The following is a 25,325-nucleotide window of genomic DNA, read 5'->3' on the forward strand; positions in this document are numbered from 1 at the left end:
GCCCCACTCCAGGCTTAAATCCACCGACCCCAGCCCCAAATCCAATTCCCTTCTTAGTCTTTGCCTCGCAGAACTCTCTTTTTTCCACCCCCCTGTACAAAAGCCACAACTCCCAGCCAGACCTTCGGGTTACGGTTTCTATTTCCCGCCATAAAGTTCCCGACGCCTTTCTTACTTAGTGAAATACGAATTTCTAGACACGGAGGAGCTGCAAACACCACCTCTCACCAACGCACCACCATCCCCTGCCCTCGACCGAACACGCGGCGCGGTGCATCTCGCCGCTCTCACCCAGGTCTCCCCCTTCCCACATCAGCCGCGGCAATTTCGGCGCACTGAGACCCTCGAAGACAAGATGTCAAGTGGCTTCCTAAAGCACAAATCTGCTGGAAACTCTTCACCCGTGACCAAACCCTCGCCTCAAAGTCACGTACGTCATAGCCTTTTTGCCGTTAATTTAGATATTCCGACAAAATAAACCCACCAGGTTTTGTAATGAGATGCCGCTTAGGGAGCTTTGCTCATCTCAGAGCCTGCTGTGAGATCTTTATTTGGGGTACATCCCTGTCTCTCCGACCTGGAGATCCGTATGCTAATGGGAAGTACATCAGAAAAACAACCGGCAGCGCGGAATCGAGAACCTCCAGGCTGTCGGTGTCAGACCGCCGGGTAGGTGGGTGAGCTCTGGCAAAGTCCCATCTCTCATTCCCAGGGTCAGGAACGCGCAAGAGCTGCTGCGAGGAGATGAACGGGGAAGCCACGAGGACAGAGGGGAGAGCCGTGGGGTTTGCAAGGTTCTCCTCCGGCAGGCCTCCGCCACCGGGCCAGCAGATAAGACGGCGGGAGGGAGGACATGCAGATTTGTGCAGATCCAGCACACGCCCAAGCTCAAACCAGGCCTACCCCACAAATCCTTCTGCAAGTTTCTCTGTCCCACCTCCAGATGTGCCAGCACCCCATCCTACACCCTGCACCCCTCCCAGGCTTCTCCTCAGACACACCCTCCGCCTTCTTCGCTCGCTTGGCACATTGTCCCAGACACGTCCACGTGGTGCGAAACGGCCTCTCCGTGCCAGCATCCCATCTTCTCCAGCAGGGAAGGAGCCAAACGCTATCGTTTGTTCCCATCACCGTCGCAGGCTATCATCCAGTCTGGGCTCCTGCAGGAGAGAGAGCGAACCTCCACCCAACCAGCACAGTTACTCATGAGTAAGCTAGACCCAACGAGACATCCAACCCTGACAGTAAGGTCCCACCAAGGGGGAAAAAAAAAAAAAAAAAATGAAATAAAATCCTCCCAGTTCCTTGATCTTGACAGATCTTTCAAGGGTTTGTCATCATCACTGTTAGAAATCCACACCTCAAAACACAAACAACAAAGGCAGCCAGTAAAACCGACAGGAACCACAAATGAGATCTTTGGCCAGGGAAGGAGCAGACTCCAGACATTTCTCCGGGGACTCCCTTCTGCTGTGATTTGACACGAGACGAGATCAGATGTGGCATTGCTCAGATTGTTCGCATTGAGATGGACAGGGCCAACACAGAAACCACAAGCTAACCTCTGCCTCCAACACATCATTGTTTTGGTCCATCAGCCAAAGGAGCTGATGCCTTGAGTCTCCTTCGCCGAGATAACCGGCCCGAGCTTCCTCACCATCTCTCCCTGCAAGGCAGATCCTGCATTTTTGCAGTTTCGACTCTTTTTCATTGAGTCACTGCCCTTTCCAAGGAGATGTGCCGGCCACAGCACTGACATCACTCAAAGAGTCACGAGCTACAGAGGCGATGACATCTCCTTACTCCTGCATGATGCCTCTTGGCATCACTCGAGACACACAGACTCAGTGGAGCCTTCAACCCTGTTCAGTTATTTTCGAGGACTTGAGCAGAGCCACCATGGCATTGCCTGAGCAGGACCAGCACCACCTCTCTCCTGACAGCTCGGTTCCTGCTCACGGATGCTGTTGATCCATGACAAATAAACCTCTGCTAGCAAAACCGGCGAGAAGTACACACAGTCCTGCACACGTAGGGAGACAGAGGGCAAAGGATGCCCAGCAGAGACAAGGCACACCTTTACCGCTTGGTTGCATCCACACCAGGAGCACCTTGCAGCTACAGACCAAGACGGTGTTCTTAGTCTTCAAGGACTAGTTTATCATCCCAAGAAAGAAGGTTAGCGTTCACCTGCGGTATTTACAAACAAAGATAACAAGCACAGAGCTGATGTCTAGCTCCCCAACTCTCTGCAAGGCTCCTACCTGTCAGTACAGGGTTCCTCAGGTTGCTGCTTGCCCCAGAACTGGGGGTGCATTGCAGCAAACCCTCTCGGTGACAGATGAGACGCAGAACCACCACCCCCTGGCTTGGTTGCAACCCACTCTTGGTATTTATTTTAATCAGAGTAACCGCATGGTGCGACCGTAGCGCCAAAGCCTGTCTCAAGAACCCCTACAATTAATTAGCATGGCGGCCTGGGGGCATCGGGGGTCTCTTTCTGCAGTGCCTTTACCTGCAACTGTTGAGCATCTCTAAGTCTGCTCATGAATTTCCCTCCTAACCATATGGGAGACGAGCAGAGGGGCAGTGACACCCGTGAGCTCATCCCTCAGGTTGTCCCGTAAGCCGCAGTTGTACACTTGCGCCGTCACATTTCACAAGTCACGCGCTGTAACAGCTGTTGGTCTGTTGGTTCCCCCGCTCCTAAAACGGCAAGACTCACACCAAAGTATAGTTTTTCATGGTCCCAGTAGTCATTTTGCCACTAAACTTCCATCGCGGACCCAGAAATATTGCAGAAACGGCCTCCGCGGGACACGCTGGGAGGTGTCTGCAGAGAGCACACACAGGGCTGACGGTCACCAGACCTCCGCAGCCCCCCTTATCTCATCTGCGATGTACGTGATGGTGCCCTAACAATTTCCCAGTCAGTCCTGAAAAATAAAACCCTGGAGTCTGACTTGAGGGTAAGATCCAAATCCACCAGCTACAGCTGTGATTCATCTGCCAGAGTCGACATTTCGGTGCAGATGTCTGAGCTGGCTGCAGAGGCACCAGCAATAATCCCGTCATGGACATCCTAAAACGGAGCGATTTGTCTGCCCCAGCAGCTCTTCCGCCAGCCCAGAGCGCAGCAACGCGTGGCTCAGGTTCAGATGTAAATGCCATCACTGCAGACACCTAAAACTCAGGGAGTTAAACCCGAAGCATTCCGCTCCCAAGAAGCGAGCGGCAGCTCCGTCGGCTGCACGGATCTGCTCTCCCGCGAACCTAAGTGGAGCCCAGACGATCGGTTCAGCTCCCTTCGCAGGACTCGGAAAGCAAGGTCCCCGAAACGCCTGTTGAAATCCCCCCCCCGAAACATTCCCACTGCGGTGAGCCACGGATTCGTTTGTGCCAATTTCACAACTTCTCCGAGACACGAGGAGTTTTAAAAAAACCCCCTTCCCGCAATTTGAAGGAACTGCTTAAGGCTCCGCAACGCGCGCGGAGGCTACACGAGAGCTACTGCAAAACCGAATTCACAGCCTAAAGACGACAGCATCCTCCAGGCGTGCAAAACCTGGGCGGGGGGTAACAGCCACTTTGGGGTCTACGTTGCTCTGAGCGCCAACACAACCCACAGGTGACACCACGCTCCGCCCGTTCTCTCTCCCTGAGCATCCCAGATTTTGGGGCACCGCACAGCCCTAGACGTGATTTTCTAGCACAAAACCAGGTCTGGCGCTGGTCCGGTGAGCACCGAAGACCTGCCAGGCTCAGCTGTGCCACCCCGGGGAGGACGGGCACAGCCGTGCGGCGGGTGTTCGCAGGTGCTCCGTGTCCGTACAGGTGTACGATTTGGATGTTTGCCTTCCTGGGTGTTTATCTCCGGGCTGTCTGCACGCAAACTTATCTCCGAGAGGAGGGGTGTGCTGCTCCTGCACACACTTATCTCGAGGGATGTGGGCTCTGCTCCGAGGAGAAGGTCGCGTGGGTGAGCTTACCGGTATCCGTGCCGGCCTCGGCTCCACGGCTGCCTGCAGCGGTGCTGGGGCCCGCGGGAGCACTCCCGCTCCTCTCCGTCCCTCCTGCCCTGTCCCTAGCTCAGCCCCAGTCCTTTCCTCACCACCCAAGCAGGTGGCACTGGAAAATGCAGCAGCTCTTACAAGGAGGGGAAGGGAGGGAGCCGTGGGGAGGACAGGAAGGGGGGAAGGAGGGATGGTGGGGTCCTAACGGAGGAGCGCTGATCCCATCTGGACGCGTCTGGGTCCCCCCACAACTTCTCTTGGCAGAACGACCTCAGGAAGAGCCCCAGTTTCTACGTAAGCATCTCATCTCTTCCCATCTCACCCCAGCTCTCTAGTTCACAGAGGGGACAATTAACTCAGCCGTTCCTGCTGTTCATCTAATGTGGCCAAACCCTCCAGAGAAACCCCCCAGCACATCCTCACCAGGGGACCCGTCCTGGCCTGGAGAGGAGCTCTGCTGCAGTCCAAGGCCATCACCTCCCTGGGAAGGGAAACTTGCTCTCACATCACTGCAGCATCGTTTGGAGACCTCCATCTCGGTCTCCTGTGTGCGCACTGGCACTGCTTGGCTTCACGATGTCCCAACCCTACCAGATGTGCCCCATGGTAACCCCCCCCCCCCTTCTCAATCGCTCCGTGCCTTTCCAAAACACCCACAACAAGCTGCGGCAGAGGCTCCTTGCAGCACGGCGGGGTGGGGGGGGAAGGATGGCTCCGAGCCTCCCAGACAGGGCTCTCGGCGGTGCCCCGGGACGTTTGCTTTTTTCACAACACCAGGATATTGAGTCACGGTCAGCCACCCCGTAGCCTGCGCTCGCCCGTGCAATCACCCAGCTGCCGGGGCGCGCGTTGGCGCTCGTCTTACCCAAAACACGGCTCCGTCTCCAGGCTCCCACTGCGCACACTCGACCCTCTCCCTGGGCTCAGCGGCTCTGAACCTGCCGAAACGAGGAAACCGGGAAACTCCTCTTCTGGCAGAGGTCCCGAGCGAACACAGCTCATGTATTCACTGCCTCAGATCTGCCCGGTCTCCTCTAATTTGCCCAAGAGCCCTTGGCCTCTTACGCCCGCAAGTTCAGCTGTCACGGGCTGTGGGAAACCTCAGCTTTGGAAATGCTGCATTTACAGTGATGCAACTTGGGAGCCATTCGTTGTTCCGAAGTTGTTTTTAAGGGGGCGAGGTGGATTAACCAGCCTGGTTTAGGAACCGACCCTTGATGCAGACGGCAGTACAGCCTACACGAGCTGTAACCCTCCCTCCCTTCCTCTCCCTCCCCCACAGCCCCGGTCCCTTTGCTCACACGGTTCCTGCAATTCCTGGCCCTCGGCTTCGATGCGTTGCACAGCTTCCGCCACCATCTGGGCTCCATTTAGGGGAGCTGATGTTTTTCACAGGGCTGTAATCTAAACTTTGGTATTGAGTTTACATCTCGCATACCAGCGTCTCACCACTGAGCCTGGCCACGCAGAAGGGGCGTCTCGGCTGCCAGGCTCTGTCCTACCGCAGGAGGATGCGGCATGTCGGCGGCTCCGCGTACCTGGGAATCGTGCTGCCATGAATGCGGAAGACCGAGAATTGGGGATCCATATGCCCAAACTGCCTATAGGTCCAGCGAGACGCTGACACCGCCAACGGGCGCGAGCTGGGAGAGCCCAACAAGCTGGGAATCAGGTCAGCTTTCCCCGGGAGCCGGGGAGGCTGCAGATGGGAGTCAAAGCCCTAAATCAGCATTATCCAGGCTCCATCTCTAGAAGCAGGAAATTCTCCTAATTTTTGGCCTCAAACCCTACCCTTATCTCCATCCAGACACTGCAGAGTCTTTCAGAAGCGTCAGGTCCCGCAGGCGGTGGCAGAGGTTGCTCTTTGGAGGGGGGTTTCTTTTCTGGAGGCAGGGAACGGCCACCAAGAGCCATTGGGAGCAGATGAGCATCCAGTGTAGCATCGCAGGCCTGCTGCCGCTCTGCTGGACCCAGACTGAGCAGATACAGCTCTTGAATCCAAGTTCTACCTCCCTCTCCACCAGAAGCAACCCCAGACTGCCCGGTCTGCTGCCTGAGCCCCTGCAAGCCACGCCTGTGGAGCAAGCAAGGAAGATGAGACCCAAAGGGACGGTCCCTTCCCACCACCATCTCTGACCAGCTGGCACAGCCTCCAGCTTGGAGCTTGTCCTTTCGACGCACGGGCGCGCTCGTCCTCTCCAGCTGCAAATGGACTACCCAGAGCATGGTTTCCAACCTCTTCTGAAGCAAAGTTTGATTAGAAATTTGGCCGAGTTAAAGAGGTTTGAAAAAGCACCAGTGTCCCCCAGTTACGCGTCACATCAGATCATGCTACGAGCAAGCCAGTTGTGTTAGAGCAAACACCGCATCACCTACCTCTTCACTAGGAGATCGGGGTTGGACATCCCCTGGCCACTGCCACCTCCCTAGCACCCTGCCACCTCTCCCCATCGCGACTTCTCACCACCATAGGCTCCTCGGCTCTGTCCCTCCAGCCCCAGCCAGGCAGCAGGAGTCCGGGCTCGTGCTGAGCTCCTCTGAGTTCCAGCTCTCACTTGGCCAAGGCAGCTGTACCCACGCACCATCTCTAAGGTCTGGAGCTCACGGAGGAGGAGAGCAGATATCCATTTTATGTTATCTCTGCTGACCAGCTGGGAAATCAAGTTTTGCAAGGGCTATTCCGGGTGGAGAAGGAGAGGGGTACGTTTGGGAAAGCCTGGGGAGCTGGAGAGGCGAGCATAGGAAGCAGAAGCAAGTCAGGGGGCAGGGGCGCGCAGCGGCTTATGCATTGCCTGGTCCACCGCTGCTTGCGTTCAAAACGCAGCACAGACGCCATCAGACCAAGCGGGCTACGAGCTGCTGTGCCGTTTGGAGAAGGAAGTGGTCGCTGCTGGGCCAGAGCCCAGAGCCAGGGGTCTTTCAGCAACGCAACACGCAGCACCGCTGAGTTTGTAGGCGCCTGCTCTCGCAGCAGCCTCTACCACAGAGGTGAGACACGTCAGATGTTTCGGGCAGCAAGATCCGCGCTCCAAGGAGCACGCCAGGACACCTACTCAGACTGGGCTACTACTAGACTGCTCTCCACCCTCTTAGGCTCCTGCTCCAGCGTATATTAAACAGACATCAAAATGCACAAAGCGCCTTTAGCACGGAGCTGCTCAGAGCTCTCCCCTCCCAGAGCAGTGCTCTATCAAACGTTAGTGTCTCGAATCTCATATCCACCTATTCCCTACGAACTGACGGCAGGGTCGATCAGCCAGGCTGCCGCAGGACGACGGACCCACCGCGTGGTTCAACAAGGCTCCCAACCCAGGTCCAGGCAGGCAGAGCTGCCTGCAAGCAGGCAACGACCGGCCACCGTCCCAGCACGGGATGTCGGAGCAGCAAGCAAACGAGGGCGGCACGCCGAAACCCCCGCTGCACGCAGGCCCCCGCCATGGAAGTGCACACGAGAGAAAAACCAGCTTAAAAGCTAAAAACCACAAGCAAGGTGCTGCATTTGCACAAGGGCTGGCACGACAGCTCCTCTACGAGACACCGGCCGGGCTCTCCAGCCCCCACAGTTATTTATGAACTGCGAGGGCTTGCAGCCGCAGCACCGCCCTCCAGCCCTCCTGCCAACGCACTTTGCCAAAGGGCACAACAATTTTTTGCAAGAGTGCTGCTAGCAGATCCCGGGCCGTAAGGCTGGCCCGAACCAGCTGCCGGGGCAGCGGCAGCCCCCAGGTACCTCCCTGTACGCCCCAGGCCCCCGCCTGCCCCCCCGACACGTCCGCACCAGCCTTCCTCCATCCTCCTCTGCCAGCTGCAAGGTGGGCAGAACCCCCAGCCAGCATCCAGAGGGGCGGCTCTGCTATCCTGCCGGGCAGCCAAGATGGCTCGATCCCAGCAATCCACGAGGCTCAGCCAAAACCAAAAAATAATGTTTTCATACTTTGACTTTTCAGGCAGGATTTAGTCATTTGTGGACACGAGGGCTTGGCAGGGCTGTGCTGCCTCCACTTACCTACTCCAGTAAGCAGCTGTTTACGATGGCAGAGCCTTGGAGATGGAAGGAAAGAGGAGACTTGTGATTTAATCCAGGTGAATTAGTCCTGCTCCCTTTACAGAGCATCCAGCCGACGAGGAAGGGGGGGTCCAGCATCCGTTGCACGCCCGTCGCATCCGGCGCGCGACCAGGGACGGACCCGCCACACGAGACAAGGCGTCGCAACGCGACCAACCTCCAACGGCTCCGCAGTGAGCCGCTTGGACAAATCCAGCGGGGACTTTTGCCCCGTCTACCTAATGGCTAAAAAATTAGTTATAGGCAGAAAAGCCAAACCCTCTCTGAGTACACTTGGTTTAAAGAGGCAGAGTGGCTGAGACCTGGTCTGTCATACTAGAAAAGCAGGTTCCAGCCCCGGCTTTGTAAGGGTTGGACAAGCCCTGTTTGCTTACCCCTGCGCTGGGGCACTCGGAGTCTGCCCGACACGGGCAGGGAGACCAGAAGTAAAGCGATAATCGGCACGGGCTCGCGGCGGGTAGCTGGGGTATCCCTCAGAAATCCTCCGTGCCGCGGATCCATGGGTTTGGCCCCAAAGTGCCCCAGCCTGGGCCTAACGCACTGGAAGCTTTCAGAAAGACTGAAAAATTCAGGTTTAGAAAGAAACTGTGTTGGCTGAGGAGCCCGTGCTGCTGTGTGTCCCCCCCGTCCTGGCTTCCACCTTCTCCAGCACCACGTGCCCGGTGCCACCTCTGCGCTCCGCTTCTCCCCGCCGCAGCAATTCGGGTCAGAGCGAGACCTCCCCGTATCACCGCAGCCCTTCTTTGTGTCCGCAGTAGCGAGGTTTGCCTCGAGCAAGACCTCCCCGTATCTCCGCAGCCCTTCTTTGTGTCCGCAGTAGCGAGGTTTGCCTCCCTACCCCCTTTCCAAGACCCCTCTCCCACCACGCCAGGTCAGGTCACTAACACAGCTGGGTGCCTCTGGGCTCCAGAGAAGAAAGGGATGCAGTTTGCAGGAAAGAACTCACGTGGAACTAAGGAAACAGCTTCTGCCACGATGCAACTTTACTCCACCACCACCATCACGAGCACCTGTTTGATTCCTCACCCAGGACCTTACCTTAGTCCCAAAATCCCCTTCTGAGAATCCCAAGAGCCTTGGCCATCACCGCTTCAGAGCAAGCCCCGCTCCGGGAGCCCTAGGGAACTCATCACCAAGGCAGGAGAAGACCTTGCTGACAACCCACGATCCTCTGTACACTCTGCAGGAGCTGCAAGCCCAGCTCCGAGCAGCCAGGACAGCCTGCAGATCTTCTACAGAGGAGTCAAAGTGCCAAGAGCCCTTACACTCAGGAGCAAAGGTCCGCTTTAATCTCCTAATTCTTCTTACGGGGTCAACAGCAAGGCTTGCCCCTGCTACCCTGCAAAGGGCAGGGCCATCTTCTCCTCCCAGGGCCTGGTCTGCTGGAAAGGACGGACTTCTGTCTGGCAAACCTGCCCTCAATTCCTTACAGTACTGAAGCCACCAAGCCACCACATCCCTCTCTCAGTCTTGGGCGTGGGATGAGAGAAACTGGGAAGGCAGGTTACGAACGCATGAAGGAAACTCCACCGACACCTCTAGTTTGCAAAAGCGCGGTGGCTCCCGGCATCGCAACAGGCAAACGGTTTATCCAGCCGCAGAGCCCAAACCTCCCTGCAGCATCTGCGGAGGGTGCAGAGAGACGGTCAGGCTCTGCGGCACATATTCTCTGAAGAATTTAAAAAAAAATAAAATAAAAAAGGGAAATTGCAAGAAGGTGCAAAGACTTTGCCACCATCGCGTCACGTGTCTAAGCCTGCTTCTTCTTCTGACGAGCTCTGACAACCGGAGGACGCGAGCTGGGAGAAGGACTAGGCTGCAGGAGGACGGGCAAGGCTCACCGTGCGACGGCGCTTCCTCCGAACCACTAAACACCACCAGCTCCGTTGGCAAGACCTTCGTTACGGTTAGACAGGGCGCCTCTCTGCGTACAAAGAGGATAAAACCAAGTCTAATCTAGAGCGCCAGAAGATGAGGAGAGGAGAAAAAACTGTCCCGTTCATCTCAGCAAAATATTAGCTCTGGTGCAACTCCCCACCTTAGTGTCAGATTAAAACCTTTCAGGCACGAGCCCAAGACTTATCTGCTGCTCCACTCCCTTCTCCCACATTTCTGTTATTAAACCAACTAACGCTGCTTATCTACAAATCCTGCCTCTTAAACCAGCAAAGCCACGCCACGGTTCCTGCGGCGTTGACGCCGCCGTCCCTTTGCTTAAGTGGAGAACCCAGGGGGATGCCAACAGCTCGCTCCCCACAAACCACGCGCTGCCTGTCTGCCTTCAAAGCTCATCCACTACCTGGGTCCCACCGCCACGCTCTGCAGCCAGCGTCCGCGTTTTCACGCGGCGATCCAACCCCTCAAAGCATCCCCGAGGCCAAATGTTCGCAGGAGCCTGTAGCAGAGCCGGTGTGGAGCAAGTCTTCAAGGAAAAGGAGTTATTCCAGAGTTGTGCTTCGTAACCAAGCGTGGGATAGAGCTCGGAGAGGGACAGGGAAGAATTCACGGAGGCAACGCGGGGATCAGCAGCACAAACCCATTAAGCTCCGGCCACTGGCAGGAGAAGTTTTTCTCGAGGAGCCTCTGTGCCCTCCAGGCAGACTCCACGCAGCAGTTGTACAGCTGTCCCGATTTTGAAAGACAGATAAGGCTCAAATGATTCATTCAGTGTAAACCTTTATTTGTTCTTGCTTACCCAGAAGGAGCCAGCAGCTGCTAATGCTAAACTGGGCCAGCTCCCAAGCGCAGACAAAGGCCTGCAAAAATGGGTTTAAGGAGGAACTGATTGTTCAAAAAGCAATCCTAGAAGAGGGAGTTAGAAAGAGGGAGTGCAGTGCAGCGCAGGAGGAAGAGGAAGCCAGAGAGCACCTAAAAATAAATTTTAAAAAAAGCAGTCAGGCACAGGACAAAGGCCTCGTCTGCACGTGACCGTTACCCGCAGCGTAGGCAGGATGCGAACTCGGTACACAACACTCACTCCCCAGCAACCCCACGTACAGAGCCTCAGCCACCTCGCAGCACACAGCAAACGCCGCGTCCAGCACCTTTTGCCCCCAGGACGGGCTCGTTTCTCCTGCGCCATAAATCCCTGAGGTGCAGGATGCTGCTCCTGCCCGTGCCCTAACCCCGACACGCTGTGCCCGATCCGCTTCTGGGTAGAAATCCATCTAAGCCCAGCTGAGCTGGCACCAGACAGCTTCAGCAACCGTTTGAAAAAGTTAAAGGAATTTAAATGATGTCTGGATAACAAGATCTCTCCCAAAATGCACTCTCAAAAATAGCTAAGTCCTGCTGAAGGACTAGCGAGGGGTTCCTCAGCATCCATCCAGGCAGCACCTTCATCAGATCTGAGCAGGAGCTGGCGGGTAAACGGTGAGTTCCCAGTGAAACAGCCAGAAAAGGCAGAGCAGGTAACAGATGAGCCTGTCCTGTGTTTGCTGGTGCAACTGGGACTGATGCTGTCTGCTCCCCTCCTGTGGCTACAAGGCTGCGGAAAGCTCCCGCAGAGACACGGAGCTGGGACCCTGCGTACAGGCGATCACAACCTCAAAGCCCTTCGCCTGCCCCACCGGTGGTTGTGTCCCCCAGACCCAGATTAGAGCTTCGGTTCAGGCCCAAGCACGAACCATTCTCCACGTGCCGTACAGAAGGACGCTCCCGTGCACACCTTCAGCCAGACCGACCGACTAGTCAGGATTTACAGCCGTGCAAGGAGGGAAAAAAAAATCCCCCAGAGATGGGAAAGGCACTTACAGGGCGGGCTGAACATCACCAGCGCGGCAGATATCTTCAACCTCGACGCAACGCTCTGAGAACATCCAGCTAGTTCCTCTCCCGGGAAGCCACCGCTCCGCATCCCACGTTCACTTCTGCTTCACTCCTGCCACGCACGTATCTGGTCATCAGCGCAGCAGTAAGACGCGTTCTCTCGTAGATGGGTCAGACGCAATGTGCCACTTAACAGACTCTCGCACACTGAGTCATCCCGTCTCCTGAACCGTCTGCCTCCTCCGGCGCGCGTACCGGCTCCGACAACTCTTATTTCATACTCGCATGCATGTGGCTGTCTTTTTGAGCGCGCAAGTCTGAGACTGCTGGGTAGGGCTCTGCCCAAGCCGTCCCTTCAAAGCCGCCATAAAATGCAAACAAAACTCCTGCATGGCATAAGTTTGCTAGTCTTTACCCTACAATCCTTGAACTCATGACTACTGAGTAACGCGGCTTGCTCAGCTAACCAGCAAGCTAAGAATAGAGACCTTGAAGTGAAACCTACTGGGATTGGCAGCTATTTTGAGCGCACTCAGCCGGCGGGGCAGCGTGACATAAGAGGATATAAAGAGGAAACTCTGCACAACAACTCTCACCTCACCAAGAGAGGTTTGGGTAACAGAAGGTACAGCCACCGCGCGTGCTTTTGAGGCAAAGCAAACGCCGTGATGAATCCCCGAGGCCATCTCCACATCGCTTCGCCAGTTCATTCCTCAAAACCCAAGCCACGGCGTCTGTGTTTGCAGCAGCGTGATACCAAGGGGGTTGTCCCCTGCCACAGCACCAGCCCCACGGTGCCCTGAGCATCACCGGGACCGGCTGAGCCCACCGAGAACCGCGCTGCCAGACCCCAACAGGCAGCAGCCCGGCACGGCCATTGCTTCTCCGTGCCTGGGATCCAACAAAACCCCAGCGTTTCGTGCCTCCGTCGCACAGCCCGTGTCGAGCAGAGCGTGTTGCCACAGGTTCAGCTCGTCCAGGCACCTTCGTGGAACAAGGCTGCCAGAGATCCTGCTGCGACCAAGTGCTCACACACGGCCGAGCCTCAAAGGGAGCTGACATGACCAAAGCGACCAGACGGAGCACCCACAAACCCCAAACCTTGTCTTTGCTTTCTAACCTCAAGCAGACCCTTGCAGCACTTCAGCGTAGCGCAGCCTTAGAAGAAAGGGTTGCGATCGTTCCCAGTCGCCAGATGTGTTTAGGAAAGATCCGGTCTCGGTTAGCAACCAACGTGAAGATTAATGTAGGGAAATTTAAATGGCAATACTCGGAGAGTATTTGATTTCAACCCTTGGATACTGGGAAAACAAATATACAAGCTACGGTTTCTGGAAATCAAACTCACCACCTGAAACTGGTCCCTGCTGCAGCTCTCTGCTAATTCACAGTGCATCCACCCCATCAGCATGTGCTTTTGAATACTCGTGATGCCAGTATACTCTGCCGGCTTACTCGGAAACCTAAAAATATACCTTCTCCCATTTTTTGGACAGGAGTAAGTCATAAGCAGGGACTGACAGTCTACAGTGCTACACAACTGAATTCCCCAAACCCACCACCTTAGTCTGTTATAAAAACATCCTCCAAAGCTTACACAGGGCATCCGAGGGAACACGGCACCTCCAATTCCAGTCGTCATCCAGACAGCAACCGCTTATTAAGGCCTCTGTCAAACCGCCTGCGTTAAACCACGGTTTCAAAGAGGCTGAGTGCTCTGAATAAAGATCACAAGCCGCAGATTTGCTTAACGCTGCAGTTCAATTATGCCCGTGGCATGAGCCAGCGCTGCCGTCGTCCCTGCCCGCCCCATGCCAGCAGGTGACAGCCGCGCGGCTGCGGGGACCCAGACAAAACCCAGCCACCCCGACAGTGCGGCAGGGACCGTCCCCCGGCGTGGGGAACCCTTCTCCTGGGATGCTGCCACCTCCGGATGGCGGCGGCTCCGTCCTGCAACGGTGCTGAGGGGGGATAGAAGTGCTACCAACAAGGGCAAGGGGGATCCAGCCTGTCCCAGCGCCAGCGCAGAAGGGAGCAGCAAGGCCACGAAGGGGGAAGAGCACGGGCACGCGAGGAGCGCCCGGTAGTTTCATGGGGTTTTGAGGCATCCTGAGCCCTGGAGAACCGCATCTGCTCTCAGGCTTGGTCTCCGTGGAGGCGATTTTCAAGGCAAACGGACCGCGCCGCAAGTCCGCCCACCAGCACCTCCACACCCTCACTCGGGGACCCCTCTACCACTGCGGCGAGGTGTCGGTGCAGCCTTGGAGGAAGGGAAAGAAGGAAGCAGGCGTGATCCTGAGCTCGGCAGAAGCCAGGAGACGAGCCCCAAAAGCAGCAGAGGCTCCTGCGTCCAGGTGCTCTGTAGTATCTGCAGAAATAGTCAACCCTCCGTCCTCGACATCCCTGGGGCAGCAAGGAGCCACGTGCCAGTCCCTGCCTCAGCCCTGGGACAAGGACAGAGGGGCCAGAGGACCAAGGGTGAGCCCACACGGGTGGCAGAAAGGACACGGCAAAACCCGCGTCTGAGCAAGGCAAGGGAAGCGGGAGAAGGGTGCTTCTCCTCCGCTCTGGGCTGTCGAGGGGAGGGAGGGAGCAGGGACACATTCCCACCTCCACGACAGCCTCTCTGCTGCGAATATTCCCACCCTATGGCCACTAGAAGATAACACTGGAAAGCAGGCGCTTTCACTGGCCTCTGAAGTGTTGCCGAAGGCAGCCAGATGAAGAAAAGTCCATGGCAGGAACAGAAGAGACTATTTTCACTTGGTAGTCGCACCCCCAGGCTACGTATGGAAACACATCCTCTGCAACAGAAATGCATCAAGCCCTGAGCAAACCTGGAGAATTTACATAAGCCTTGAAGTTTAGGATACACATAAAGGAAGAAATTCAGACAGCAATCCTCGCTTTGCCTTGAGAGATCGCTAGGAAGTGACGTTCTCCACATTTTCCGTGCTGCCCAAGGCTTGTGCTCTTACGCAACGGCGACTTTTGAAAAAGCAGCCTCAGCATCAACACTGTTTTCCCCTGCCTTGCGTAAGAGATTCTCCTTCCGCGAAGGCTCAAGAACATCCCCTGGTGAACCGCTCCCAGCGCCACGTCCCAGCACCACGGCCCGATTCCTTCCTGCAGCATCAGGGAGTCCGTTCCCGGTGCCCTGCTTCCACCCTCCGTGGAGCTGAACTCCAAGGCACGTGCAGGACCGCAGGATGCTCCGGAGCCTCCCTGCACGCGCTGCTCTCCCTTGGAAAAGCAGATGACCCAAGTGACAGGCTGATATCCTTCCAGCTACAACTGGAACACAAACCGGATCACGACACCTTCCTATTTTTATTTCTATAAATGCTTACTACATTCCTTGCAAAGGGGGAGTTGCGGGAGAACTGGGTGTACTCGAGTGAAAGGGGAGGTGGAGAAAGGGAATAAAAGAGGCAAAGTCGGAGAGGAAGGTGGGAGAGCAGATGGACGAAAAGGCCAGGATCACCTAACGTGACCCAGTGAATGAGTTCAGGCGAGAGCAATCTTGTCAAGAAGCCCAAATGCACTGGGAAGCCCTACCTGCTTATTTCATGCCTTATAGCATCAGTTGAGTCATTTCTAAAATAAACAAAGGTTTGGGTCTTGGTTTTGAGGTATTACTTTAGGACAGCTACAGTAAACCAGTAGGGTGTTTCCGATCCTAAGTTATGCACTGCGATGCACAAATAGCCCAGAAGAGCAACCAGCGGCTTGCCAGAACTGGGAGCCAGGTACGGCCAGCGGCGACTCCCACTCCCGTCCCGCTCACCGGGTCAATGCTAGGAGGATGCTCCAGGCAGGCACCGCTGACGGGAACACCCCGCACACGTCCAAAAATTCTCCATCAAGAGAAATTAGTCTCTTGTGGAATCCAGCGCAAGATATTCCCCGTTTCCAGCTCTTCCCCCAACTACTGTATCTCCGTCCTCCTGTTCCCCACCTGCAGCACCCACCGTCCCGGCGCAGAGCCTCCATCCCCTAGAAGCACATGCCGTCATTTACCACGGCGCAGAGAGGCCGCGGGGTGAGCGTGACCGCGTGCCAGACCAGCGGCGGTGTTTGTTTTGCACTGATGTGAGCAGTATTTTGATCCAACTGTGCAACGCAACCCCGTGGAAGAGCTAATTCTCCTGCTGGCACGCGTTCCTACTCCTGGATACAAACACCTCACGGGACGAAGCCCAACGTATCCTCCTGCGAGTAAGCGACGTGGTTTGTTACTGTGCTGAGGTGCAAAAAGCAAACCAGTTGGCCACCGAGACACCTTCTTGCGTTGACAACAGAGAGCACCCGCCACCACGCTTCGCCTTGAACGTGGACGGGCTAAACTTTTAGGGTGAGGGAAGACAAACAGATACACGTGATGGATGCGCTAAGGCGTTGAAGTAGGACAGATAGCCGCTCTCTTGCTCCAGCCCCTCCTTGGGTGAGGACCTCTGGGGAGATCCTCACTTAGGACATTCTCTCCCACCCTCTCTGGGTGACAGCGTAGCGCTGACTCAGGGCTCTTTCCTCAGCATCCTCAGATATTGCCCAACAGGGACCACAGTGACACGGAGGTACGGCACTCGCACCAACTCTGCCACCTCATCGACTCGCTTACGGGTACTTCTGCATCACGCTGAGCACTCGCCGCCTTCAGCCCCGCTCTGCCAAGGGCTGATGTGCCTTGGCACGAATTTCCTCCTCCAAGGTGAGTCTGGGAAATTTCCAAAGTCAGTTCAAGAAGCGCTTGGGCTCCGTTTGCTATTTATAGTTTGGCAACTGGGACAATGCCACCCAAGCATACCAGCTTCGCTTGCTCTGGCTAAACTCAAACGACTGAATCCTGCACAACATACAGCAGCCTCAGAGCTGCCTAAACTCAGCACGCATTCATTCAGTGTCAGCAACTGCTGCTATATCTGGAAGACAGTTTCAAGGGAAGACGGAGCTCTCCAAGGCAGAGAAAGAAAACAAATCCTTTGCCTACATTCTGCAGGACAGCACTGGTCTCCTAAACTTCCTCGGCTCGGCTTAACCAGACACAAGTTTTTCAGCTAAAAAGTCAACGTTAACAGCGTTAGCAACTCACATTGCACCCCACCAGCCCCAGCACACCTCCCGAACTCCAAACACCCCCCTGAAAGCTTCACGTCACCATCACATCATACAGCAAACGTACCAACTCAGACCTCCTTTGAGCAACAAAATTGTCCCTAACACATTCCAGGTCCAGCCCCGCTCTTCGGGGAAGGCAACTCAGCAGAGCAGCCCGTATACATCCAAAGAGGTGGGAGCGGGGTGGCCAGAAACAAACCCCGCACGTTAAGGCGCCGACAAAGGCAGGGAAACATTACAGCCCTTCAGCGAGGCTGCGAGCGGCAGGGCTCTCCTGCGGTATTTTTAGGGCAGTCGAAGCGGCAGACGAGAGACCAGCCGGGAGCCGAAGCACGCGGGGCTCTCAAAGCCTCGGTCACAGAGGGCTGCTCAACTCTGACACAAACCCACCCGGCTGCAACCAGACAGTTCAAACTCAGCAAGGCCGGGACACGCTTCTCTGGCCGTCTGTCATCTCCCCCATTTTACCAACGACACAAAAGTCAGCAAAGAAGTTGTTAAGAGGAAGCCGGCAAAGCTTGAACCGGGGAAGGATGCATTCCTGCCTTCAGGCAGCATAGCAAGGTAATGAGACACAGACATCGGGAAGGACTCAGCAGCTCGCAGGACTGACTCACCTACCCATCCTGTGCCGTCCCGTCCCTCTGCAGCAGAGAGCAGCTACGGGGCTGGATGGAGATCAAAAGGTAATAAATCAGATCAGAAAAACTAAGGTCTTGATGTTTGAACCAGAGATCGAAAAGGAGATTCGCACACCTCCGCTGCGAGAGTCAGGCAACGGGGCAGAAGGAGCTGCGTGTTTCGGAGCATTGCCAACTCACTTGTTTGTTTTTTCCCCTCCCCAAGGTCCCAGCTGTTAAATACATGATTGCAGGATCTCACAGGCTCTCTTAAAAAAAAGCACGTATGCTATTGCATCCCACTATTTGTACAGGAAAAAGCCTGAAAATCTGAGCCACGAAGACTCCAAACACACCTCATCTCCTTACTACTGACACTTCCAAACCTCATTTTTCTTTCAACGGTTCCTAAACGGTTAGGGTTTCACAGCACCGGCTTTCAGCCTCCCAAGAGCTGTTTCTATCCCAGTGCCCCATGGTGGGAGAACCGCTTGGCTGAAGCCACATATCCCAAAGCCATTGGTGCTGCCGCTCGCATCCCTGGAGCCACCGACCTCAAGAGACCTTAAGCAACCAGCTTAACACCAGAGACAACCCAGGTCTTCACTCCAAGCCGGAGTCGTGACACGCGTGCTCCAGCCGTTGCAGGCCCCAATTCCACAACACAACACAAATCCAGACCCGCCATCTCAGGAGGACACAAAGTTTATCACTTTGCTAGTCCAGATCTAACGCTGCGGCGCATTGAAACGGCTCTACCAGATGAGAACCGCACTGGACAGCACCCAGCACCTACCCAACGCTTGAGCCTCTCCCCGCCCTGGGGAGGTTCCCGTCCGAGCCCCAGTAGGATGCAACAGAGACGTTTAATAAACCGCAGGAAAAGACACACTCACACGCACCCGTCCACGCTCACCTCCGTCCTCCTGCTACGCTGTGCCTGGACGAGATACACGCTTGCACGGACCAGCCCTAAGATTGTGGCTTGTCTGTCCCCAAATGATACGTCCAAAAGGTTTAGGACCCTGTTCAGGACAGGTCTAACCTCATAACCATCCCACACTTACGCCTGCCGAGCCTCCAGCCTCGCTGCAAGCACTTTTGCTGCCATTTTCATGCTCCCACTTCCTGTTCGCATCAGGCAGCTGAGTAGGAAGTTCTAAAATCCTCCGATCCTCGCTGCAAACCAGGAAGCGCTGGAGATCTCCTGAGAAAGGCTGTGATTTCCAGGCTGCAAAGACTCTGCAAACATCTGGTCAGAGGTATCGCATCCGGACCCTCAGAGAGCAGGGCCCACCCTCCCCGTCCTCCCACAGCGTGCTGCTTTGACCGTCTGCTAGAACAACCACAGGGCAGAAACCGCTTACAGACCATCCAGTTGGGCGAAAACTACTGCACGGTCCAAATCCTCGGGCCATTCGCTTCCCTTCCGCTCCCACAAGCGACACCTCGTCTCTCCTGAGCACCCACCAAGCCCAGCCTGGGCGCGCATCTCAACGCCGCCTCTGCGGGAGCCTCCCAACGTCCCATTACTCAGCAGAGCCTCGGAACATGCCCAAACCCTGGCTAATACCTTTACCATGGGAAAAGGTGTGGGAAGATGATCTGCTTTTTGGGAACCCGGGGATTGCCAGCAAAGGGCAAATCTTGGACGAGTCGCAGATCTGTGGGCTGCATTGGCTCGTACGCTCAGACTCCAGACAGATCCGGGCTACTCGGGGTATCGACAGCTCTTTTCCCAGCGCAGCTGCTCGCATCCTTTCTCAACAATGTATTTAGAGAGAAAGAGAGACGCCGTTTCAGTAAATACACCCAAGGAAGACGCAAGGCAGCAGAGCTGTTAGTGCCGTCGCTCCTTTGCCCTTAATGCCTCACTTCCTGCAAGCGCCAGCTGGCCTTCAGAAGGGAAAGGAGACAGGAATAGAACAAAAACGTTCCAGCAAATAACAGGCTCGGGTTTACCACATCTAAACACGCGCTCTCAAAGGCGGCCACGGGTCTGCGGACCTCGTTGGACCTGAGGAGTTGGGGACGAAGGAGCCTGAAGTCTCTCCCTCAGCTCTGGCGGCATTCGTACGGGACATCGTCTCCTCCCGGGGTGGATCGGCTGCTCCCGGAGCCACCATCACCTGATGCTTCCCCAGGGCAGCAGCAGCACCAGCCCGAGCTCTCCGCTGCGGCCGTCGGATGCTCCATCGCCCGGAGCCCCGCACGCCACGCGCTTGTGCTACATACACCAATACCGGGGGTGACGGCGCTGCCAGCATCTCTCCAGCGATACGGGGTGCACCACCACCACCACCCCCCCCAGCCCAGCCCTGGCCGGAGGCTGCGGACCCCCAGGCAATGCCCCCAGGGAGCCAGACACCCCCCCTCAATCCAGACCAGCCGGCTCCCTGCTGCGGTGGGGGCTCGGAGATCCCGGTGCAATGCAGGGCCCGGCTCCAGGGCACCCCTTCACGGGAGCCTGCCAGCCCCAGGGGGCTGTGGGGAGCAGGGGGTGCAAGGGCTGGGAAGGGGGGGGCGAGCAGAGCCCTTGGGGGGCTCGGCCGGGGCTGCGCCGGGGGGAGCCATCGGCCCCCCGGGAGTGTGGGGGGAAATGGGGCCAGGCCCGGCCCGGGGAAGCCTCTTACCCCCACCCCGGGGATGGGGGGGGCCCGGCCCGGGGAGGCCTCTTACCCACCCCCCGGGGGTGACAGACCCGCGCCCGCCCCAGGCCGCGACGGAAACGTCCCCGCCGCCCCGGTGCCTACCTCGGGCGGGGGCCGGGCTGAGGCCGGCGGCGGGGCCAGGCGGGGACAAAGGCGAGGCCGGCGCGTCCGCGGGCTCAGGCGACAGCGGCGGAGCGGGGGGCGGCCCCCGGCCGGGCCGCGTTGGGCGGCGGGGCACGGGGCGCCATGGGCTGGGCAGCGGGCAGCGGGCGCGGAGCTCCACCGGCGGCTCGGCTCGGCTCGGCCTGGCTCGGCTCCACCAGCTCCACCTGCGCCGCCGCACCGGAACCGGGCGGGGAGGAGCGGCCCGGCCCGGCCCGGCCCACGGCGCGTTGTCTGCGGGCGGCGCCGCCCCGCGGCCGCGGCCAATGGCGGCACCGCCGACCCCCGGGCTGGGCCGGGCCGAACCGCGCCCGCCGCCGGTATCGCTTTCCCCGGGACCGCCCAGATGCGCCCGCCGGGCCGATCCACGCAGCTGGGAACCGGGGTGCACGCGTGGGGCAACGGGGGTGTGCGTGTGTGTGGGTGTGCGTGGGTGTGCACCCGGGACCGGCCTGGGGCTCCTGCACCTCTGAGCAGAGCCGGGATTCCCCTGCCTGAGCCAGGACAAGGCTCCCCGAGCTGTGTCTGCAGCCTGCGTGGGTGTGCGGAGCCCCTCAGAGCCCCTCATCGCTCCCGTTGCACGGCTGGGCTGGAAAAGTCCCACCCGTGCCCCCCAGATCCCCGGTGGGATCCCCTCGGGCCTTTGCACCAGATCTGGCGCTCCCGCTCATCGCGTCGCCGTGGGGTTGCACCCCTCCCCGTGCCCGCGTGTTCCCGCAGCCATTTGCACGCCCGCGGCCCGGGCCCGCTGCACGCGCGTTCCCCGGGACGGGCAGCGTCGCTCGGTGCGGCAAGCTGATGCAGGGCAAACAGAAAAGCATCATCTGTGCCAGGAGGAATGGCTGTGGAAGACCCCGGTGACAGCCCAGCAGGACGCGTAACCCACCGCCGAAATGCCGAAAAGCATTCAGAGGCGACGGCTTTAACTGCCGGGGCTGCTGCCTTTGGAGGGTCGCTCTGAGCTGTGTTTTGCTTGGACGCGCGATGCCGTCCTTGGTTTACGTGCTTGCTTCAAATGGAGACTATTTCACTTCTAGCTTAACATCTTATTTTTTTTTAACGTCATCGAAAAGTCACACAGTAAGGTCCTTGCTGAATTTAACCTCCGCGGGTTCAACGGCTCCTCCTTGCCAAACGTACCGTGTCCGGTCCTACCAAACCATCCCGCTGAGCCACAGAGATGCTTCGCTACGGCTTATAAATCCCAGATAGAGAAAATGTAAGGTCAGGTTGGTTACATGCAGGAACTTAAGAAACTCGCCTCTTGCAGCAAGAGCTCTTCGGTAAGGAACTCTGCCGTTACTGAAGCTTTTTATCTCGTTTCCCAAACCTGCCGTCACGGGCAGGACGCTGCTCTTTGCTAGAGAGAGTCCGGCACGATGCACAGACACATTTGAAGAGGAAAAACTGGGAATTGCACATTTAAAATCCCTTGCAGCTGAACCGTGAGCCCAGACTTATTCACTTAATTAAGTTTTGGAAAAGACTCTTCCACCACAGATTTACTTACGGAATCTGCAATCCAGCAAACTCTGCAGTGAGAACCGTATGGCAGCGCAGAGGACGCAAAGCTGAAAACACAGGGCTGTCTTTGGCAGATTGGTGCCGTTTCCTGCCCGTTTCCTTGGGACGTGGTCACCAACGACAAGTCCTTTCAAGTGGCCACATCAATTTGGATTTGATGCATCCGGCTGGTAAAAATAAGGGTGGCTCCAGAAAGATACGGGATGTGCAGGCAGGAAGGAGCCGTGAAGCTTGCCAGCCGTTTCTACTTCTATTTATATTAATCTTAGGTGTATTCTCTTTGAAAATTAAATACTATTAATCCAGAATATTATGTAGATCACAGCCTGCCTTAAATTTAAGGAGCACAGCAGTGCTTTAATTGAAGTTGAGCCAAACATTCCTCTTCAGAGCCGTATTTTCAGGTGCTCTAAACCCCACATGAATATTTAGGTTGTCTTTCAAACACGCAGCATGCAGCAGCCCGGGTTTTTGATACTCCGGTCAGGCGTCAGTACCTCCCGTCTCTACATCCCAGTGGGACTGGGTGATGTTTTCTTTTTAAAACACCGGTCCTACAGCCACCCTGGGACACGTAGATGTCTTAGGGGTTGGGGTGCTGGTGGGAAGGGACCTTGGGGGTCCAGGCTTCTCCTCGGAACGCGGCTCTCACCACCACCAAACCAGGGCGGTCGCGGCTTTGCCTTGCTCAGGATCCAAGGATGGAGACCTTCCACCTCTCTGCTTGTCCACATCTCCACATCTGCTTCCACATCTCCGCTTGTCCAACCAACCGCAAACTGTCCCTGATGCTTTTTGTTGTAACAACAAAACTCAGTTGTTGGAACAACCTGACTCTGCTGTCTTGTACTTGCCCTCAGCTTGTGGTAGGCTGTGGTTAGACCTCTCCTTCATCTCCTCTTCCCCACCCTAAACCAGAGCAGCTCCTCTCGCCTCTCCTTGTAGCCCCCAAGCTCTCGACCCTGACCATCTCAGCAGCTGTACTGCAAATGCAGTACCCATTAAAGCAAGACCCGAAACTCAGGTTGCTCACCCACGGGAGCGCCCAGGAGCACCCTCATCTCCAGGAGGAGGGAATCACGTTGTCTCATACTCGATAATCAACACGGTATTATTTTACAGAGAGCAGACCTGCTTCAACGGGAGGGACCGCGAGCAGCTTGTTCCAGGAATCCCTCAGCCGAGCGGTTAGAAAGACCCAGGGCAAGCGGGAATACGCTTCGAATCCTTGTCGCTAGAATCCAAACTTGACCCCGAGTCCCTTCCATCCTGGGTGAACGTCCAAGCCACCAAACTGCTGAGAAAAGGGGCAGCAAACACGCTGGCAGGATGCCCTGACCTGAGGAGAGCTTTGCAAACCTAACTGGAGATAGACGCTTCCGCGTAGCCCCCGGTAAAAGCCCTAAATTGCATAAAATCGCGGGCTGAGGACACACCTTTCTCCTGCGTGTTTCCCAGTGACTCGCTCTGCTGTTGGGGCTCTCCTGTCATCCCACTGCGGGAACTCGCCCACGGACCCTCCCGGGGGTATCGGGTACGGGACGGAGCAGTTCCCGTTGCAGCCGGATCCAACGGGATGAAGAGGGGACGAGCTGAGGACGGGACAGCGGGAACATCCCCACGCAACGCACCTCAAAGAAAGAAAATGAGCCAAATTCAGAGCGAAGGAGATGGCGCTCAGGGGCTTCAAATCCCGTTCAAAGGCAGGGCGATATCACCCGAAATTCCTTTGCTGACCGCAGGGCGAGCAGCCTGCAACGGCGGTTATTTGGCTGCAGCTCCTCTGCAAGAGGACAGCTGCATTTCCAGGAAATCCAAAGCGTGGGGGATTCTCTGACCACTGAATTACACTTCTCTTTTCCAAAGAAAAAATAAAAAAAAATAATAAAAAAAAAAAAATCAGATGCAGAGCAAAGCTCTGCCTCGTCCCAGAGCCAGGAGACCTGGAGGAGCCGCCGCTCAGCTGCAGTGCCTTGCATCTCCGGAGGTCAATCGGTGCAGATGCACCGAGATAAACACCGAAACACGGGTGGGCAGCGGCTGTGTTTTTGCTGAGCTATTTTGCTCACTCTTACAATACCAGAACAGAATATGGGAAGTTACATATCAAGCATGCATGCATGCACACGGGCTGGCACCCCGTTGTAAGCCTCGGTTACCAAGCGGTTATTTTCGGCACTCTCTGAAGCTGGGAGGCTCAAACTGCAGCTGCTTGCGGTGCATCTCACCTTTGGGGCTTTCTCTTTCCCTTTCATTTATGCCAGTTTTCTTCCGGAATGGCCTTTCCTTCCCTTTCATTTCTAAACTCTCAAAACCTCCTTGTTCCACAGTTTCGTCTTGGAAACGCTTGGCAAATCTCCTCTGAGAAGATGCACGACCCTCAAACAGCACCCGATAGCAGTTCAGTCCGTTGCAAGGACAGAGGGAGGGGACAAAGGCTTTTTTACTAACTCATAATTATGGAGGTTACACTTCATGCCTCTCTGATACAGAAAATAACACCGGAACAGAAGCGCTAGTCATTTAAGATGGTTGCAAATGAATCCCAAACTGAAGCCGGGGGAGATAATGGGGAAACCTCAGCAACGGTGTCAGCAGAGGAAGCCAACGGCGGGGGAAGAAGCGTTGATGTGCTTGATTTCATGAGCTGCAGAAGCCTTGGCCGTTTCCCAGGCTGGTGAAGAAGCCAGCGCGTGGCTGGGGGGCTGCCGGAGGCTCCGAGCCCCGCCGGGAAGGGGGTCCACGTGCGCGCCAGCCTGGGCTGAGCTTTGGGACCACGGGAGGACCACGCCGCAAAGCAAAGCGGTGACGAGAGGGACACAATGAGGCGCATAAAGCCTCATCCGGCTGCACGAGCAATGGGAAACCAGGAATATGGGGAGGGGGGTGAGCTGCCTTGACCCCGCTGGCGAGCGCCAAGCAGACCCGCAGACGTCCCAAGGGCTCGCCTGAGCATCGCCCGCCCAGCTGGGGCGGGGGGGGGGGTCTGCGTTTGGAGCCCACCCTGTCCTCACCTCCGGCAGCCTCATGGGGTGGGACGTTGACGTGCTCCCAGAGCCCTGACAACACCAAAATTGCCGTGGCAATGTTTTTATGACTAACAGCTCATTCTGAGAACAGTCAAGAGCTTCAGCACATAAGTCCCGGCAGGCCCCACTCTGCATAAATTTGCATATTACTCAGTGGAGCCAACGGTGGGGACCGTTCTCTATGGTTTACGTTGTGCAGCATCCTCCCCATCTAGCTCTTTCTTCTGTTCAGTGCCCTAAATTCTCTTAAATTCATCCTTCAAAAAGGCACAAACACATCGGGAAGGGCAAGATGGGGCTTGGTGCTCCGGAGCTCAGCCAGCGCCTTCGTTCCCGCAGATTGCTCCCCGTTGCGGTATAACCCACGGGAATGT

The 25,325-nt window shown here is 56.6% G+C and overlaps 1 protein-coding gene across 4 annotated transcripts in view; it reads right to left on the reverse strand.

Annotated features, from left to right (window-relative positions):
* Positions 1-25,325, reverse strand: part of HDAC7 (histone deacetylase 7) — an 88,911-nt gene that overhangs the window by 35,843 nt on the left and 27,743 nt on the right. Inside the window, exon 1 of one of the 4 annotated variants that reach the window (XM_075737886.1) lies at positions 20,339-20,629. The exons of 2 other annotated variants lie outside the window; for them this stretch is intronic. Coding sequence is in view for 1 of the 2 variants with exons in the window: in XM_075737881.1 (XP_075593996.1) it covers positions 11,833-11,935 (103 nt within the window). In the remaining variant the exon portion in view is untranslated. Of the gene's footprint in view, positions 1-11,832; positions 12,294-20,338; positions 20,630-25,325 lie in introns of those variants that run through there. One more of the 4 variants, XM_075737881.1, reaches the window with a different exon arrangement.

This window comes from Balearica regulorum, chromosome 29 (genome assembly GCF_011004875.1).
Source record: "Balearica regulorum gibbericeps isolate bBalReg1 chromosome 29, bBalReg1.pri, whole genome shotgun sequence".
NCBI classification, from domain to species: domain Eukaryota; kingdom Metazoa; phylum Chordata; class Aves; order Gruiformes; family Gruidae; genus Balearica; species Balearica regulorum.